Genomic DNA, 21,359 nt, shown 5'->3' on the forward strand with positions numbered 1-21,359 from the left:
CACAAAGCTTAGTACCCACCAGATCTTGGGATACTTAAAACCTTCCTACTGACCAACACTGAGCAAGGGAGATTTCACATGAGCTGCTTCCTCTTTATAAATGATTATGTAAAAGGCTGGTCTAGCTTTTGATATGTGTTTAACAAAAAAAAAAAAAAATCCACTAAACAAGTATTTTTAACTGCTTTGATGTAAAGAATAATGGAAATTATCAATTGCACACATTAGAAAGTGTTTCACTAGGAAAGAACTGTTTCATTATCAGCAAAAGTGTAGGCCAAATGAACCAGATGATTTATTAAAAATGAAAGCTGTCTGGTTTAGGATGAAAAATAAACCAAAGATATTGTTTCTGTGCTTCAATGGCAGTTTCAGATGAGAACAGACATTAAGTATTCATTACTTTTACAGAAAGGTATGCTAGTGCTGCTCAGAAAGCCAAGACTTGCAAACTGCTAATTTTACTCAAGCTCAGTTTCCAGTTCCCTTTTTCCCCCATAAACCTGATTTAGGAAATCAGGTGGATGGGTGATAAAGAAAAAAGCAAAGTCTGAGAAGATAACCCTGGGCTTGAAGCAGAGAGAGGAGAGAGACATGGACACAAGTCTGGGTGTCCCAGCATCCCCAAAGCACCACCAGGTTTGCAAAAGAGAAGCTGGTATAAAAGTCCTGCTGCAGAGACAAAAGAAAGCAGCACAGTTTTGAGCAGCAGCACCTTCTAAACTCCAGAAATTACTCTGAATTCAAAGTGTTTTCCCTAAATAGCTGTGTTTCTGAGAGGATCCAAGACTCAACTTTTGATAGTAACAAAGCTCAAAAATACACAGCTCCAAAGAGCCTAGAACTTATCAAGACAGTAAGGACAAAAGGAATGATGCCACTGTGGACTTGTCAGAATGCCCAGCTGTCTTTGTTCTGACTCTCCAGCCTCTAACACCCTCCATCACCTTACATCTCTCACTGCTGCATGACCACTTTGAAAGAGAGATGTTCCCAGGCATCAGAGAAGAGATAAAACCAGCATTTTAACTAACATAACAAAATATCCTAAAAGAAAAATCAAGTCATCTTAGCTACACAATGGTTTAACCTACCTAAGACCCCTCTAAATGTATGACCTTCATTTGAAAGGGTGCAGGAAGGTATGTTATTCAGTCAAGATTAAAACTAAATTGTAATTATAAGGTTAATATATACATATATATATATATATATACACACACAAAAAAAAAAAAACAATATGGGATAATAAAAACTATATGTGGTTGCCCTCTGGTTTCTGATACTTGAATTATGTATGCTAAGACTTTAATAAAAATTATCAAATTATTCTAACTACTCTAATTTTTCTGATAAATACTTAATTAAATATCCCTATACCTCTTTCAAGTCCATCAGAAAAGGTGCTTTTTACTCCCTTCCTGGCCCAGTATCTCCAGTGCATAAAAAAGACAACAGGGAACATACCTCAGACTCTTCTTCCTCCAAACCAGGTTCTTTGCAGCCTTGGTTTTGCTGGTACTGGGAAAGACCTTTTAGCAGAGCTTGGAGCTGGGTAAGAATTTGTAACCTGACTGCAAAGCACTGAGAAACAGCACCCAAAGAGCTAAAAGAAAAAAAGAGAACATGTCCTCCAGACACATGCAGAACCTTCTTCATTTGCAGCAAGAGCAGAAATCATCTCCAGCAGGAGGAAGCTGTACAATCAGCAGTGTCTTGCTGTCAGCTGCAGAACTGCTAATTCTCATCAGGACCTGGGTTATACCACAACTCTAATGCTCCTGGATGTGAATCATCTCCTTAACATCAATGAGGAGATCCACAGTCGTAAGTAAATGTCACTGAGGTTTTTCTAAATTACTTCATACAAAATCATAGAGCACAGAATATGCTAAGTTGGAAGGGATTCACAAGGATCATCAAAGTCCAGCTCCTGGCCCTGCACAGGACACCCCAACAATCCCACCTGTGCATGGGAGCGTTGTTCAAATGCTTCTTGAGCTCTGCCAGGCTTGGTGCAGCAACCACTTCTCTGGGGAGCCTACTCAGTGCCCAACCATGTTGTGAGTGGAAAACCTCTTCCTGACATCCAACCTAAGCCTGCCCTGACACAACTTGAGGCCATTCCCTCGGTTCCTGTCACTGTCACCACACAAAAGTGATCAGTGCCTGCCCCTCCTGTTCCCCTCAGAAGGAAGCTGTAGCTGCAAAGAGGTCTCCTCCTCTACAGGCTGAACAGACCTAGTGCTGCTCCTCACATGGCTTCCCCTCAAGGCCTTCACCACCCTTATGAACTCCTCTGGATGTTCTTGAACACCTTTATATCTTTTTTTACATTCTAGTACCCACAACCATCCCCAGCCCTTGAGCCAGAGAAGAATGGGCCAGTCCCCTCCTGGGCCTGCTGCATGCCAAGGACATGGCTGGCCCTGCTGACTGCCAGGGCACTGCTGGCTCAGGGGCTGTGGTCACATTGAGCTTAAAAATGATGAAAGAAAACAGCTTATACATTTATTCTACACATTTAAAAAAGATAAGCATGAAATCAAAAAGGTACATTCCCTTAGTTCATTAGCATTTAAATTTAAGAAGCAGTATGAACAAGAACTGTGAAACTAAAATTTATCTTAGCATAGGATTTAACTCTGGTATTACTTCCACATGAAAACCAGCGTGTTGCCTTTGCACACAAGCAAAGCCTGATTTTGAAACATGCATCCATGAAGATGTGTATACATGTTTATAAATGACCTTCACCCAAGAACAATGTTTGCACATCCAGGTATAAATATATAAATCTAAATATATAAAATAAACTTTCATTTTTCCATAAGACTGAATGCATGATGACTTGTATCCACAATATGGGCTAGAATTAAATGTTCATATCAAAACTACACAAGCAGAAACGATAGTTATTTTGAAAGTTCTCTGAAAAAGTGGGCCTCAAATCATTAGCTATTAATCCTGGTTAAAGAATTATTTGAAATAGACTTAATTTGCTTTATTGCTGTAAATGTCATGTGAGTAAACCACAATCTTTCTAACATAGAGAAAGGGTTAATTTTTTACTAAAATAAACTGCATACTCAGAAACAAGCAAGATACCAAATAACTGCAGCTGCTAATGATCACACAAGGGGTTTTAACTTTTGCTGTCAGCAGCTGATATGACTTTTTAATAGCACTGAATATGTATAAATCTAAAATTTTGCTTAGTAAATATTATCTTATATGAGGTTTTTCTTTCTATAAATACAATGCTGACCTGTGCAATAAACATGACTAATTCCTAAAGACTTAAAAGGATTACCTTTATTACAGTGCCAAATGACTAAGATCCTTAGTTAACTAAATTTTCTTAATGTGTTCTCTAATTTTGATTTCGTATTTTCATTGTTTTCCATCATTTTTAATTGCTTCTTGCTCTTTGCTTAGGCACAATCTTGGCTGACCACCCATGCTATCAAGGCAGTATTTCAGATTTTGACTTCTTAAGCCTTCGCAGTTTTAACTTCCCAAGACCATTTTCCACTTCTTTTTTTCTTTTTTGGGAAAGCTTCTCTGAAGACATAGGGTGCAGTTCTACACATGATGTTGGCACTGCAGGCAGCTCTTCAGGGGCTGTATTTGGCTCATTTTGGCTTTCCTGCACTCCACTGCTGCTCACAAAAAGAGACCAGGAGGGGTTCTTTCTCAAAGTCAATGACTTCTGGTCAACCACAGTCTTTGTCATGTCTTGCACTGAAAACAACCTGGAATTAAGAGGTGTCTTCTCCTCCAGGAATGGACCCAAACAATTATCATCACACTCACTCATTTCTGTATTGATGGAAGTTAAAGGAGGCCCTTCAGAGGACACTTTTGTGAAATGCTCCAACTTTTCCTCTGAACCACAGGTCTCGAGCTCAGCCTGTGTTTTGGTTACTCTCTCACTTTGTTTTGGAGTCAGTAGCGCTGACTCAGAGCTGCAAGGAGGGCCCTCACTTAGAAGACTCTCCTCTGACCACTCCAGAGAGTGAGGTTTTTGCTGGCTGTGAACATCTTCTGGCTGTCTCTGATTAACATCATTTCTCTGCTCTAACACAGGAAGCCCCAAGCTGCTCTCAGCTGTGTTTGTGCAGTCCTTCAGCAGGCCTGGGCGCCTACGTTTCACTGCAGACCGAGCACTGAGAGAAGTCTCACAGTCGTTCTTTCTGTTCTCAGTCTGTGAGTCTGCCCAGCCAAGATACACTTTCTTGGAGTCTTTGCTGATTTGAGGTTTGCTTGCACTACTTCTTGGTTTTGTCCTCTTCACACTGCAATAAAAAGGAGTTTTGTTTTTTAAATTAAAAAAGAACCTTTACTGACTCCATTTACTGTTTTTCCAACTCTGAAATACCACTTGGGCCACCCTCTTTCTGAACATGGAAAACATCCCTTTATATCATCTTGACAAGCAGCAATGTTTGTCTAGTGTGGATAGTATCAAGCATTATCCATATGATTTTCCACTGTGCTAGGGGAGAACCCTATTTATTAATGGCTAAGCCATGAAGAAGTGAGTTCACACTCTTTTCCAAGAGGCAGAACTGGATTCATTACAGATGTTAAAGGTCAACAGAGCAGAAGTATATTGAATTCCTTTCTGAACTGGTTAGATAAAATAGCATTTCCTAAGTGCCTAAATGATTGCAAACCATTCCCATATATCCACATGTATAATGCATAGCTATAGGACAGAGGGGGCAGGCGGGGAGAGGCAGTGAGTGTGCCTCTCTGTGAGAGCTTCTAATCTCTATTTTAGAATGTTCCTCTGGAATTTTTCCCAGGACATTTCAAAGCATTGCTTTAAAGTTAACCACTACTCATCTAGTATCAAGCCCATTCATCTGGCATGGAATTAGGTAATGCAAGTAGATGATATTCTGAAAGGAATTACACAGGAAAATGGGATCACAAGGGACCTGATGGAGTGTCAGTACACAAACACTCCTCAGCAGTGCACTACCTAAGGATCTGGATTTCACACAGCCCAAAAGATGAACTTTATGCCCAAGTCTTGAAGCTGCATTTTGAGTCTAAACAAGAGATGGCTTTTTTTTTTTTGCTGCCCCACTGCTGCCGAGCAGTTCCCAAGACAGCACATCTAACTCCTCTCAAAGAGGGCTCATCCAAACAGGAGAGCTGCATACCTCCAAACCTAATCTCATTGCTAAAGACAACACAGATGAGACAACAGTGGCAAAAAGAAAAGTTGCCAGGGTTCACAGCAAATCCCTGATTTCACAGGTGATTTGGGGCTGCTGGCATCTCACACAAGTTGGGATGCAGTCCTGGTACCACATGGAACAGTGACAAGTTCAGCTGATCAGCTCATCCTCCCCATCCACTCCACCAGGGATATTCTTTATTTGTGACTATTGATCCAGAATCTCAAAATGATCAACAAAAAATTATTCGTGAAGTGTTTTTCACCCGATTCAAGCATCACATGTTCATTTTGGCTCAGAGCTTCATTCATGGAAAAACAGCCTGTTTTAACTCTGCCTAATGCTATGTGTGATATCTATGTGGGTTGTAATAGCTTTCTCCATACTGTAAAAAACAACAATAATCATTTTACTGCTTAGCCACACTACAGCAGTAGTCTTTCAGTAATTTAAAACAATTTTTTGTAGCTTATATTATTTTAGATTTTATATTATTTAAAATTTTATTTAATAAGCTAGATTCTACCAAACCAAATTTTACCAATTATAAATTCAAAGGCTTAGAAAGAATAGCAACATACATTTTTCTCAGGATGTCTTGCTTTATTTGTTCACTCAGACTAATCTTAAGCTTCTTGTTCTCAGCAGATTCAGTAAAATATTCAGATGTCCCATTGGAAAGTTCTTCTTTCTGCTCCAAAAGAAAATACAGGTTTAAAGCATGTCACATCAAGCTATGATTATTCAACAGAAAGCTCCATTTCTAATACTAAGATTTACAGCTGTTCTTTATTATTTTGATCTGAGAAATCTAAAAGAAACAATTACTTTTAATCTTTTAATATTTGGGAGTCAAGTCAGTTCCCCCCCCCTTGACTCCCAAGCAACATATTTTGTATGCTAAAATACACCGCAAACAAACAAGACTGCAATGTAAAGGATGTAGCTTTCCAAACCATCTGAGGAAACTGTTGGCAAGTATTTGACATCTTTGTGGCTCAAACTGTGACAAATGCCAGGAATCTCTCTTGCAGACAGGAGCACGCTTGTCAGTTTTTTTTCTGAAGAGACTGACTGGCGCAGTGGTCTATACACTTATTCTCAGAGGAATTCACATAATTTTCCATACTTACAAAAAACATACACAGTGTTATCTGCTCATTGAACAAGGCAAGGGTTAAAACTTTTAATTCTAACATTTAAACGCTTGCAGCTTGTAGTGGTTGGCTACTAAAGGACAACAGGGGAATTCTTTCTGGTCTCAGCTAACAGCAGCACCATCCTTTTATATAATACGAGGTTGGGCCAAGCGGGAGGGAAGGAAAATGCTCTTTTTCTTCAAACTGTGAGCACTTCCTTTCACAATGAAACAATCTCAATCAGAGAAGGGCTGTTTGCTGATTTCACCATTAGCTACTGCACACTCCAAAAAAAGTATGAGGCTATGGAGGAGAGGAAAAAGAAGTGGTGAAGTCAAGAGAAGAAGCTTTGTGCATCTCCTTGTTTTTGAGAGCACTTTGCTCCCTCAGCCTCCATGATGCACCCTCTGACAAGGCTCCCCAAATGTAGGGGGTGCTGCTCTAGCCTATTCCTTGGTGAGACACTGGAACCAGGTGGTGTGGAAGAACTGAGGGACACAGAGACAGCCAGCAGAGGTACAAGGCCACAACCTGTACATGACCCCTGCCTGGAACACTCCTCAGGAGCCTGTCATTTAGGGGAGAGTAAGCCCTGCCCATTTTTATTTGTTTTAGAGGATAAGTCGTGGGGGACCTTCATGCTCTTTCCAGAAGAAATAGCCAGGGAAAACAGTTTCCTATCTTGCAAGCAGAAGAAGGGTAGTCAGGCAAAGAAGTAAAGCCATTTTGGCACTTAAAAGCTACAGCTGTTCTGAGCCTTCCTTTCAGAGACAAGTTACACAAATGTGCACACTGAGCCATGCACCAAGTTCTGTCCACTTGTGGTGCAATGAGTGTGTTTACAGCAGGCAGAAAACACACAGAGCATACATGCAATGCAATTCCCAGCCTCAGAAATCAAGCTTATCTAGTTTAATCTGAGGGATTAATTGCTGCTTCTATTCTTGCTGGAGGTAGATTCCCCTAATTTGACTAAATATATTTTCATACTTTGTAAGCTAGTAATGACAGAAATACTACTAAGATACTTGAGCATTATGCTAATTTTAAGAGAAGGCAGAGACTGCAAAGTCTGTAGAAACTATTTTGATTTCCAGTAACAGCCACACAGTTTGGAGGCTGAAGGGTCTTGCACAATCATCCTGCATCAAAGCAGCTGGAGAGCACTCATATTTGGCCAGAGAGACAGAGCCCATCTGAGTTCCTGCAGGGTGGAAACAGGCTAGGTTAGTTCTGTTAAATCTTCAGCCCCCAACGCACAGAGCAGGTCAGGATCAGCAGCCCACTAAGGCAACTCTTGTCATTGTGGTAAACAATGCATGGAAAGGAACCCTTGGCACAAAATCCAGGGGAGGACTGGGAATAGCTCCTGTCCCCATGTACTCCCTACTGCAGATAAAGCATAAGCCCCAGCTCTGACCTGCATCTGACTCCAGACCCTGCAGGACTGGGATGGTCCTGCCAGGCTGTGAGGAGCAGACCCTGCAGAGAGGCATGGATGACAAAATCACAGCACTTGTGAGTTGAGTCAGGCTGGAGCTAATGGCCCCAAGTTGCAGGGCTAACACATTCCCTGACTGCGCTGTCATTGACCTTCTGTTTTACTTTCAAATAACTTATCACACAAAGCAGTGACAGAAAGGGTTAAGGCATCAAAAAAAGTAAAAATCAAAATGATTTATATGTGAAACACTTCTGAACATGCCCTCTAAGTACAGTAGATTTTCCCCTCGGAACCACACCCTGTAAGTGCTGTATTTTGAGAGCTGAACAATTAACACAAGGCATATGAGTCAGGCTCTGAAAGACTCTGGGAACCAGAGAGCCTTTTGCTTTTAGTAGTGATGTAAACTCCCTAAGGCTGGAATAAGTCCACAATAGAAGGCAGAGGGAGTCATAAATAACAACAGTGGGCACTACATATACTACTAAGACACACAGCTATTATTGGTGATACTTCCTTTATTTTCTTTATTAGACTTAATAATTTTAGTTAATTAAGAAAAAAAATAAAACACACTGACTGTTTTGGGAACACTATTTATTTCCTATGGGAACTTCAGGACTTGCTAAAGAAAGAAAAAAAGCTAATCTGCTCTCATCCTGTCTAGTAATCCCAGATTCCTTTTAGGCAGTGAAATAATTAAAGAAAAATATTCCAGGCATAAAAGGGAGGACAGCAGAAGCAGACATCATATAAACAATGACACCATGACAGAGAAAAATGTCAAAGCACCGCCAGACTTGCGACTCGACTCTGAAAGAGCTGCAGGGAGTGGGATTGCTGCTACCAAATTAAAACCACATTTCTTGGCAAATTGTTAAAGACAGACATATTTACATTTGTATAGAGACTGGGTGGGCACAAAAGATTAAAATGCTTCTCTAGCCCTTGAACTGCCAAGTTCCATTAGAAATATGTGCTCTTAAAATCCCAGGGTAAGCTCAGTCCTCTTTGTCACTCAAACTGCAGAGAAGGGCCCATAGAAGTGGAGCTTACAAAGTTTTATCAGCCTACCTGCTCATGACACTGTCCTCCCCAAACCTGATTTCAAGTCCTTAATACTTCTCCAAAGAGATGTCTGGGGGAAGAAAATTCTCTATCAAAACCGACAGAGAAACATTAGGCACACTGGTAGGCACAGAATGTACTTCCTGTAAGGTTTATCAAATTGAAGATTCGTTGGTTTTTTTTGGTTGGTTTTTTTTTTTTTTTTTTTTTTTTGCTATCTTACTCCACTTACAACACACTCAAGCTGAAAAGAAAACCCTCAGAACTGTAAAAGTGGTATTCACTGCTGTCTCCAGCTCTCTCAAGGACAGCTGAACTCCTCAGCACAGCATAAAGTATCTATTAAAGAACTACTCAAGAACCCTTACCCTGAAGGAGAACTCATTACCCTGAAGAAGAGTGAAAGCTTTGGCCATTCCAGCATGACAATATACTCATACAAATACTCTCTTCTTTCTTTTCTTCCAGTCTAATACTGGATTGAAAGAAAATTTTCAAAGTGAACACTGTTGCCCCCCTTTCCTGCCTCTCTGGTGTCATGCTTGTTAGTTGTCTCTCACTCTTCTCAGTGCCACAAGCTTATGTACCAATAAAGCAAGACTAAGAGATAATTAAATTTCATGTCTGGTTCCCAACCCCATAATAAAAACCACAGTTTTTAAAATGCATTTATCAATGTGGCTCATCAAAAATACTTAATAGAATACATCAGCGGGTTCAAGAAGTCAATTTTTATATCATGGTGGCAAATAGCAGCAGACTATAAAGATAATAACATAGGCAAAGCTATGAACTGAAGTATTATCCCAGGCACACACAATAAAATTAGTGAAATGAATAAAACAGAAACACTTATTTAGGGGAGCTTTATGTAAGCTTGCAATTGGATGATTTCTCTTAGTGCCATTCTAAGCTGCATCATGAGCTCAACCAACAAAGATAACCTTTAGGTTTCAGAGGTGTCCTGACAGATGACAGGCAGATCAGAGAGGTCAGACAGGACTCCTTCCAATCTGATAAAAAAAAAAGGGCTCCTTACAGCAAGTGATGAGGCTTCTGAGGAAAGAATAAATCAGACATTACAATCTAACTGATAAAAAAGTGACAGAGACAGGACTTTGGGTCTCACCTCCGGCCCTCTACCAACCCACATGAAGGAAAAGCTTCCCACAGTTTCAAGATGCAAACTTTTTTGCATTTCCAATGTAGTGATGCATCAGTCCTGGCAGTTCTACTTATGAACTCCAACTACATCATAAAACACTTGTAGAAGTTTTCCAAGTATAGAAATTGATATTATTCTCAACCTGAAATAGAGTTCTTTGATCAGATTTGTGGAATATTGCTCTACACTTTAAAGTTGACTGTCCTTCTCTAAAAGTCAGTAAATTCCTGTGAAAACCATTCAGGATCATTCCACATTACACTAGCATACTGGTGTTGCCTTTGAAATAAGTATTTTTAAGGAATGCTGGTGGTTTTCAAAAATACTCCAATTTCAATCTTGAAAAGAATGTACCAGTCAGAGCAAGCTGCAGCTGTCCAGGAGAATCAGAACTGTTCAACCTTCCCATGACTTGGCACAGAAGGCAAAATCAAACTCCTGGATCAGTACAGTCTTCATTATCTACCACCAAAATTCCTTTGCATGTGACACCATGGATTTTCAGTTCTGCTCATCAGAAGACCCTATGGTCTTTACTAGTCAGTCCAAGTATTGGCCCAATCTGTTACAAACCCCTGTGATACACATTCCACTATCTCAAAACACAAGGTGGGAACCGAAGTTTCTCACTCAATACATAAGTCCTGACAATTACAAACATTCCAAAGGTCCCCCAGGCATCACCAGATTAGCTTAAAGCATATGACTTCTATGAGGAAAATGCCTTCTTCCTTTTGAAGTATTTGTTTCAGATTTTAACTGTATTTCGCATATAGGAGGAATCCTAGACCTTTCTGAGTGTCAGAAATTCAGAACTCTCTTGATTTGCATTTGAACACCCACTAAAGAAGAGAAAATAGAAGAATCCTGCTATAAATGGAAGAGAACAAATGAAATGTGTTTTCCTAAAACTCAGAACTGCAGGGGAGCCTTTTTATGAATCAGACCTATGTGTAACACGGAGAGAAAATACCCCATCACACTTTCTAAAGGCACAGAAGTGTACCGAAACAACCAATTTATTTACATACTGAGCAGCATGTGACACAGACTGTGTGCATTTGCTTGAAGGCAAGAACTGCTAAAATTAATGTTAAGTAATTGAGCTATTAATCATTCTGATTTTATATACTGATGCTACAAGACTCAGATTCTATCTTTAGAGAAGGTATCCACTGATAAGAAATGGAGGAATAGACAACAGCTTTTCAACCAAAATAACATCTCTCAATGACACTAAAGAAAAATCTAAAGCATATTAACAGTAAATTTTTACCTTTTCAAAGAAAACCAATGTCTTATAAGCATGCATCTTCAGCCAGCCATTTTAATCAATTTTTAGGTTCCTGACTCCAGTAATTATGAAATATTATTTATTTAATTATGAAATATGAAATATGCATGCAAGATACACATTTCATACTTGAACAAAATTTTTATAAATAAGGGAATAGCAATTTTATGTGGTGCTCAACATCTTTCTCCAGCTTACAAATCAAGAGAGAATATCTGAGACAGGCCGTCCTGTAATCCTGTACTATAGCTTTTCACAGCCTGGCATGAGGATCCTCTATGTGCCCACCAAACCTCATTGGGTATGGGGGTCAGCCAGTGCAGATGTCCCTCAGCATCACCCACCAGCAACACTGAAGCAAACTTTCCACTTGCTTTTTCGGACACAGCAAAGGTTATATGACATAAGAGAATACTCCTTGGAGCACATGATGTATACAGTGTGATTCAGATGCCCAACACTTTGATACTTACAGGAAAAAAAAATCTGGGAAAAAACACACCAACTTTATGCTCTTTTGTTCTTTTATGAAATCACAATATGCAGTAACACCTGGAAGAGATGTTGTAAAGAATAACTAATACTCTTGACCTCACCAGTAATACAGAATCAAAATATGTAAAACAAGAACTGCACAGCTCAGGAAATAATTACTGTTCAATGATTTAATTTTTTAGTTTGGTTTCCAAAACCAACACCAGTAACAGTGCTCTGAAAACCCCCAAGACTTCTGAACCCACACTGGGGATCTGTCCCTCCAAATAATTTTAAATATTTAAAAATTATTCAAAAATCCTGCCATGAACTTTACCATTATATATTTCAGTTTCCTGTTCTGTCAAGTTATGAACTTTCTATTAGTCCTAAAAGATTTCTGCTGTAGACTGAGGAACAGATCACTCCTAAAATAATTTTTAAAATCCTGTCAAATATTCTTTGCCCAACAGGAATATCAAGAATTATTATCAAAACCTTAAGTAAGTTAAACCTTTTCAAATCCTAGAGCCACCAAAATCTCACAGATGCACCACAGCTAAATAACATCTTTAGCTCCCTGCAGCTTTAACGTGATTCCTGCCAGCCTTCCCCCCACCCCTCTGCCAGAGGTGCCCGTCCTCTCCAAGCCTACAGAGAGGAAAGAGTAGAGAATCAGGTCAAATCCACATGAACCACCAGCATAAGCTGTGACAGCAGCAGTGAGAGCAGAGAGGAAAATGAAAGAGGTGAAAGGATGATGACAGATGATAATATCTTAAATAACCACAAGGCTTTGACAAATGGGATCTCGTGAACGCTGCTAAGTAGTTAGATTTAAATCAACTGGAGCACTCATCTAAAAAGCAGCTACCAAAACGACTAAAAGATTACTCAATTTGTCCCTACTTTTTGAGGACTGCTTCATATGGAAATCATTTTACAACCTTAATCATTTATACTGCAGTGACAGAACCATCTATATTTCTGTTCTGTTTCACCTGATTTTGTATAATGAGGTACACTTTTATTGAGGGTGTATTCCACTTACTTGTTGGCTTTAAGGCAATAAATATTACTTTTTATTTCATTCCATACATACTCTAATTTCTGTCCACTTTTCAGATAAATAATGCTACAGAACGAAGGTTTTCCAACCAATTCCTTGCAGCAATATCTTGGCCTTTTTCCAGCCATCACACAGTTAATTCACTCAGCAGTTTGCATGAGCACAGCAATTGCTCTTTTCAGTAAAAATTCTGTGCATTTATCAACAGATGATTTTCATTTACAGCCCTAGTGCCTCTCTACCCAGCTCTGGGAGATTTCTCTGAAATTCTCCAAAGTCTTCTCTGGTCTTGACTAATTGAAGTAATTGTGTCAGTTTTCATTTCATCATTTGCCCACTTCTCTGGATAGTTAATGCAGCAGACAGCGGTGAGACATTTGCCATGCAGAAAATAAATCCGTTTGTAAGCTAAGAGAAGAAACTGCGACAAGTTCAGACAAATCTCACTGAGACAATTCCCAGCATCACTGTTCTCAAGTCTCCTCCCTCCCCTTCTGCAGGAGGTTCCTGCCCCACTCAGAGCTGGCAGAAGGGAGCACATACACATGCCCCAGCTGCTCCCACCGAGGGAAACTCGCTGTGCACAAATCCGCAAGACTGTGATAGCAAGAAAGATGAGATGCAGGCATGCAGCCCTTCTGGCAAACACTGCTGCAGGAGTACAGATCTCCAAGGAGAAGTGGCAGACAGTCAGGATAAAAGGGAATATTGTAAAGCTGCTGTAGTTTTCTTTTTATGACTGAGTCAAAGACTTCAGGATCATTCCTCTGAGATGCAGTTTCTCAGAGACAGCAGCCTAATGACTGAAGCTAATTGAAAGCTTCACCAGCGATGAAAGGGAAGTCTCACCCTTACCCAGCACGTGGTCCTGCAAAGGATCAACACCGAAGGGATCTGGCTGAAAGTGAACCATGCAAACAACAAAAATCGAAACCAAAAACACCCCTTGTTTTCAGAGGGATCACTGAATGACCCCAGCACTGACAAATACTGAAGATAGGAATGCCCAGGGAGAGAAGGCAGGAGGAACACAAAACATGAAGGATAAATATAAAAAAGTGACAGAAGCTTAAAGTGTCAAAAGTGAAAACTCACCCAAGCAATTCTTTGCCTGTTCTACTAATATGGTATTTGGCTAAAGGTCATTAGTTTGCAGTTTCCCCTCTTTACTTTTTTCAAAGAGGTAGTGAACCCTGTTCATATTTACCAACTACATCTTAATGGTTTTCTCCCGTTTCTTATAATGACTGAAAAGAATTCAGCACATTATCTAAAATCCCAGAAACCAGATTTTATAAAATTCAAAAAGGACAGTGACATAAAAAAGCCAGCAACAAGACAAATAATACAAGAAAGGTAACATTAAAGTGTAGTGGATGTTACTTTCAAGCCTGGGTAACTCTCAGCTGCTACCTAAAGGTTGCTTCTACTTCATTCATCCAAATCCTGGCTGTGTGCTCCTGCAACGTTTTTTTTGCATCACACTTGGCAAATGTGTGAGTACAGGATGAGTTGGTTCAGTGAAGTGACATGATGGAAAACTAATCCTCCAATGAAAATCAGAGAAACTTTGCAAATAAATAATTTTCTCCTAGATCAAGTCAATGAACTAATTCATTCTCAACTGGAGAATCACTTGGTCCATTGTACCCAGAAAGGAAAGGAATATGTAGCTGGATGTAGAGGGGATGTGGAGTGACCTTTTCAGTAGTACCCCACCAGCACAGCAGCTTCACTGTAATATTTTATACACATATATAGATACATACACACACACACACCAAGATTTGTACTTACAGTGTGAATTGTGCAATTCTATTTCACAGTATTTCCTTCTTCCTCTACCCAATCTGATATCACTTAACAATAAGTCTTTAAAGCATTTAAGATAATAGATTCCATATAAAGTCCTGTACTAATCTTTACAAATTGCTGCTATCTGAAGTTTTCACTCTACATTCCAATAGACACACTATTCCATTAGCATACCCTCCAGTGGGAACAGATCTGTTAATTACAGCTAAGTTTCATGTTTGTATGAAAGAACCAGAAGTCTCTTCCCAGCATAATCAAAACCCAAGCAAACCCTGTCACTAAGGCTCTTAAGAGTTTTAAGAATGAGAATTCTCTAATGCTCCTGAAAAGCATTACAATGACAAAATTTATAAATCAGACATGTATGAAGAAGATGAAATAGTTTATTTCCCTGCTGGGGATTTAAAAAAGCACTAGGCAACATCTTTAGCACTTTTTTCCTCCATGTGTACCTGTGAAGGGATTTTTTGGTTGGTTTGGTTTTTAAAGAGCAATATTCTCCTGGAATAGAATATTACTTTTGTCTAATGTTCTCTGTAACTTAACAAGGCTCAATAGAAAATCTGAGACCTTTTTAATCAAGATAGGATCTCCTACTCCTCACTTGCTTTTCTGATTTTACTCAAACATCAATTTCAAATTTCTACTTTAATATGATCTTTAGCTTAACCTCCTTTATGCTTTCCCTAGAAGTGCTTCCTCTCATAGATTCTGGTATAAAGCCAATGCGGTTATCAATGAATACTCCATTGTTTGCACATTTTCAAATGCTCATAAGCCTTCCACCCATTTCCATTTCCACTGCTTCCCCAGATAACCCATTCCAATTTTCCATTTTAGCTCCCTACATAATAATTATCGAGAAAATGTCGTCACTGACAAAGATGACTAATCTCTCCAGAGCTCTTATATATTTCCTTGGGTTTCCTCTCTTGCCACGTTCCCAAAACTGTCTTCTTTTTCAAGATAAAACTATTCAAGATTACAAACATACTTTGGTAAAACACGAAACAATGGTTTTATGTTTAAACTTAGTATTAATCACTCAGCCTATTCTTGCATCTTTTCCTTAAGACTTCCAATTGGCTTATGTAATTTCAATAACTTGCTATATTGTTTCTTTACTAGAGATTTCCCTTCTTCCAAAATGCTTATTATTGCCTGCAGCCTGAATTTTAAACATAACCACAGACAGACCCATTTATAAATATGTCCTAGAAAATTACATATCGATAGATTTTCTTGTTTTATTTTCTTGTTATTGTTTGCTGCTCCTTAGAGGTGCTCTCAAATATTTTATTAGTTTATGCTTAAAGCTAATTTGGCAGAGAGTGTCTAATTCACCCTAACCTTAGTCTTACATGAGGCATCACAGAAGGATTAAAATTGGTTCTCCCAGCAACTGATGCTGAGGTTTGTGCTTGTGAATATCTCAAAAGCAATCTAATTATAATCTTTCCTAAGGTGCAGGACATAAAAATTTCATTTCATGGCTGGCTACATCCCTTGAAACTCATGGTTTAAGCACAGCCTATTTCAGAGATACACAGAACTGCCTAAAAAGCAGTGAAAAGGCAAAGAATGAAGGGCTGAAGACAGGTGAAGGACGAGTCGCTATCCATGAAGGAAACATGCAACAGGCCAACATAAAACTGGTTCCAAGTAATGGGAAAGGGGAACACTGAGCCTGATTGGTCTTGACAGAGCTCAGGAATGAAAGCTTGACCCAGACCATAAACCAGTGTAAAAACAATTTAAAAAAAAGCATAATCACTAAGTCTTGACTAGGTCAATCACAGTCACAGCAACACAGGAAAGTGACAAAGTCTCCATTAATGTATGGTTAACTGCTTTTGTAAAACACAAACAGGCCCTCAAATCCAAGGGTGTGAGCTGATGAAAGGTTTAAAAGAACTTGCATCCAACACTGTGGCATTATTCAAACCCTAACAACATAGAGAAGAAAACAAAACACAGCCTCATTTTCAGCCCATGACAGAATCTGCAGAGTGTATCAACAGAAAGGTCTTCTGGGTGGTCTTTTGTAGGGCAGAATTTAGAATTCCAGCTTACTCAGGGCTCAACTGCATGGAGAAAAGCAGACACACACAAAATGCAGATTCTTTGCCTTTCTTTTGGAGTGCCAAAAACTCTCAGTGGCAATCAAACACTCTCCCAGTTTGGCAAAGTACTCAGCTGGACTATATGACAAATCTGGTCCTAACATGCATTAAGAATCCTGGAACAACAAAACAGTCTGGAGTGGACTCTAAGTGAGAGTTGGTAAGAATTAAACAGATGTTCCAAAACATTTGCTGAGGGTCTGCTCCCAATTTGCCAAGTTCTTGAAATCAGGGAAGATGCTTAGGGCTAACTTCTCTCACTCCCTCCTCCCAACACACTACACTGACCATCCCAGTCAGGGCTGTGCAGTTGTAAGCAAAGCAAACTTCCAAGATTTTATTGTTGATTAGGTTATCAGATCACTAAGATATGTTTTCTTTTTAAATATAAAAGTGTTCAAACTTGCCTTTTAAACAACAAGGAGATTCCACAGATTCAAGATCCAATTTTGAAATAGTAAAGCTAAAGTTCCTAACATCAAATTCTTAAATTTGCCTTCTTCTTCACACACAAGATCTCAAGAAAAACGAAAGTAAACTTCTCAGTTCTTATTTTATGAAAAATACCAAATGAGGGAATTGGATCTCTTGTAACAGTTACTTAAGCAAGAAAAAAAACCATAATTATTTCTCAGTCAAAATGCAGAGATAGAATTTTCTACTTCAAGCATTAAGTAGGTTTCAAGACAATACTGAAAACATATGAATTTTCCAAAGAGCAAAGTACTTCTAGAGCAGGGAGATAGTTTTCTTTATGAGAGTGCAAAAATCATTGGCTTGATTCTTTGACACTTAAGGGTATGTACAAAGCTAGGAAATGAAACAAGAAAATCTGCATTTAGCATTACAAATAGGAACACCCCGCCTGGTATTGGAAAAAAAAAAAGGAGTGGAATGAGTAAAAGAAAACACATTTTTTCAAGGGTCAAATACACTTTAATACATGTAAAATCAACTCCTAAAACTCACCCAGACCTCAGGGTGTAATTGTGACCCTCAGTGTGAGCCACAGAGTGGCACCTGGCCCTGTGTGAGCACTCCTGAGACAATCTGCACTTAACTGCAGGATAAAATTCAGAAGCCTTTGACCCTGATGAAGCCTTCAGGATGAAATATTTAAGGAGAATTGCTTATGGTATTTAACCACACACCAGTGCCTTTTCCTCCATAAATGTTTGGGGATTTTTTTCCCAGAAGGGCCAGCACTGATCCACTTGAATTGCTGTGCAGAACAAGTGCTAAGAAAACATACAAGAAACCCGGGGACATTACAAACAGCTAAAATTAAAATTTTGGAAAGTAAAATGTTACAAGACAAAACAGAAAGGAAAAAAATCCTTAAATCAAGGTGCTAAAATTATATCCAGCTTTCTAAACACATGGTCTTTTTCTCTAAGACTTATAAGGCTCAGAAAATGCTGAGTTTTCAAAATTCCCATTTTTGCCTGCCTTAGGCTCATTTTAGGATGCCCATTTGAATACTTTGGCCCAAATATTCATGTGACTTTCTGGTGCCAAGATAACAGTAACAAATACTTGAGTAACTACATTTATTTACATAAATATTCACTTCATTTCTATTAAAAAACCCCCAAAATTTATAGAACAGTTTTGTACCTACCAATCCAACATTATCACATGTCCAAGCACTTGGATCAAAGTCAAGTTTACTGACACAAACGATAAACTTCTCTGGAAACACACGGAGCTCTACACAAAAAAAATTGAAAAGAGGATTTCAAAAATTATAACCACTTTCAAAACCACTCATAACAACAACATAGATGTTATTTTAGTACACAAAATTACTTAATTTTTAATTTCACACTAACTGATTTAATGCACCTCTCTAGCTTTTCACCTACTCTCTTCAACATGCCACCCCCCCTTTTGTTTTAATAAAGCATTCCAAAAAATCAATAAGTAGAATAAATTGAATTCCCAAGAGGACAGTCATGGCTGCAAATTAGTCCACCTGCACCCCTGGACAGGAAGACCAGACAGAACCAACAGACAAACCACTTAACAAGGATTTCTTTTGTGCTGTTCTGGTTGATGAGTCTTTTCATCACAAAAGCTGTACATTAGGTTTGTAGCCCAGAACAACACTCAGCCAGGGCTTGGCATCAAACCTCAGCATAAGGCCAGGGCAGAGAGTTTCATACTTGGGCTACAGAGATTTTTGAAGTCATTAAACAAAGTGGTTAACTACTACTGAATTAGACATTTTATTCATGATCAGATGGCTTGTTATGAACACAACAAAGTTTCTATTCACAAAGCATTAAAAACTGAAGGGTTCTCAGATTAGAACAGATGAGACAAAGTTTTATTCAGTACCTGGCTATGCTATGGGAAGAGCACAGCTGGGTATTTTCTTTTTTACATATGGAATTATTTTCCGCTCCAATTTGTTTTTGTTGCTGGGTTTCGTTTTCATAAAAAGAGAATTAAAAATTTTTGAAGTTTGTTATATTTCAGAACAAAGCCATAACACTCTATTTTTGTGGAACAAGAAGGAGACAAGGCTTGCAGAAAAAAAACCTATGAGGTTGATCTCACATATTTTTTTTGTAGAATTGAAGAGTACAGCAAGTCGATTCCAGTAATTTGCTTTCACTGTTACATTTTATAACAATCTCATCTGCTGGCTAGCAAAATGCAGGTATCTTTAGGTATTCATTGATGCTTTAGAACAGTTTAAATTTAACAGACAGCAAACAATGCTGATATTCCAATGCAGACACACTGAAATTCTATTCTAACAGGACAAGTTTGATGAAATATTTAAAGTCAACACCGATCTCTTCAGCTAATATGGACTTAGAAAACAATCAGTTGGCATTTGAAGACAAATTTAAACATTTATGAATATCATTAATGCCTACAAAAACAATAAATTATTTTAAAATATCCATTCAATTATTCAGCATTGTTAAGGACTTTGCTTTTTTTTTGTTTAATGCCAAGAGGTCATTGCAGAGGGCAGTGTTCATTACAGCTTCTTTGCATTGGTTTTGGCAGGAGAGGATTGATCTCCCTTCCCTTCCAGAGCACCCTGACTTGAGAAAACATGAAGAGAAGACCTGGTCTAATGACATCACCTACGTCAGGATTTTATAGGTGTGTGGCGAACGAAAGCCTTTCCTGCATACACTTGTACTGCACATTGATGCCACAAGACACCGAGCAATAATGGAGTGATTCATGCTGCAACTTCTACTTGATTCACCCTGCACAGACTCAGGAAAATGCTGAGTCTCATCATACTTACAGAATTTGGTGAGGCTTAGCTGATTACCCTGGGGCAAGGCATACACAAATTTAAAATCAAGTTTTAAAAAAAAAAAATCCATCTCATCTTAAGAAATACTTCTTTTTTTGTTTGTTTTTGTTTTCAGGAAATCATCTTTTTAGAATGCAAACCAAAAAATCCCACCAAAAAACCCAAGTTCTAAAAGCAATTTTGATTTAAGCAGATGAAAATCTGACAGTGTCTTAGATATGGTTCCCTTTCTTTCTCCTCTAAATAACTCTGTAAGAAAGTGATTTCTTACCACGATAATGCTTCCCTAGAGCACAACGGAGATTAACCCATCTCTTCATAAAGTAGGCAGTAATGTGCAAACTGTTGGCTGCAACATAAAACAAAGGGATAATATTAATATCTTGGGCATTCTGGTCTCAAAAGTGTTGCACATCTGCTAAGACTGGATGGAGAGGAAGCAGCAGCAGCTCAATGATACAAAGGAAAAAGTAACTTTAATGGAATATTTTTCAAAAGAAACTGCCAAATTCTCATACTAAAGTCTCAAGAAATTAGTGCCTGAAACAGGGCAAAAATCTAGACAAATTATTAACCACCAAGTTCTGGAACCAAGCACAGAAATTGAATTAATTGATCAGAGGTGTCATTTACTTAATAGTGTGGTGTCATGGTCACTTAATAGTGTGGTGTTGTGCTTTCAGACATTTGTAGACTGTCAAATGTTGTAAGAACAGTACAGATATCTATTTACTTAACTACCTTCTAGAGGAAGGTGACAGACCTGGCAGGAAAAAAAAAAAATGTAACTACAAAGAAACCCAAACATGCAAGGGTCTCAATTCTACAGATCCATTGAATGAGGTTAAAAACAGCCACATTTGAACTCTTCAGTATGTACAGCAGTCCAAGCTAGCCTGGCTGACTCAGCAGGTACCTGTAACCTCCAGAGGCTTTTTCATCTTCTATTCCCAAGAATGACAGAAATCCTTGTGCATCAGCCGTGTAGGAAATGGACAGAAAAGATTATATTATGGCTGAGAGATTATTAGAACATCAGCTTTTACTTTTGTTCTACTTAAATTCCCAAATGACCATGGTAAATCAGTTAGCACTTCATTCATTAAGGTATTTAGCAACCTGACTCCCACTGAAAGTGCAAAAATCTGACATCTGTGACTCATCCTCCCCAGTTTCCCTGTGCATCTCACTGAAATCAAAGTGTGAAAGAGGGTTGGTGATATTTGCCCTAACTTGGATGGAGTTTGCAAGACTTAAATTATTGATGCTTTGAAGACAGTCAGCTACCCT

The 21,359-nt window shown here is 38.7% G+C and overlaps 1 protein-coding gene across 6 annotated transcripts in view; it reads right to left on the reverse strand.

Annotated features, from left to right (window-relative positions):
- The window catches only part of SLX4IP (SLX4 interacting protein), an 81,866-nt gene that overhangs the window by 9,402 nt on the left and 51,105 nt on the right, over nt 1-21,359 (reverse strand). For 5 of the 6 annotated variants that reach the window (XM_077781963.1, XM_077781962.1, XM_021540268.3 and 2 more), the window contains 4 exons: nt 20,341-20,418; nt 18,405-18,493; nt 5,774-5,883; nt 2,498-4,298 (listed from right to left, as the gene is read on the reverse strand). In XM_077781963.1, coding sequence (XP_077638089.1) covers nt 3,467-4,298; nt 5,774-5,883; nt 18,405-18,493; nt 20,341-20,418 — 1,109 coding nt within the window. In that variant the 3' untranslated portion in view covers nt 2,498-3,466. Of the gene's footprint in view, nt 1-2,497; nt 4,299-5,773; nt 5,884-18,404; nt 18,494-20,340; nt 20,419-21,359 lie in introns of those variants that run through there. The other variant, XR_013339660.1, reaches the window with a different exon arrangement.

This window comes from Lonchura striata, chromosome 3 (genome assembly GCF_046129695.1).
Source record: "Lonchura striata isolate bLonStr1 chromosome 3, bLonStr1.mat, whole genome shotgun sequence".
Classification (NCBI taxonomy): Eukaryota; Metazoa; Chordata; class Aves; order Passeriformes; family Estrildidae; genus Lonchura; species Lonchura striata.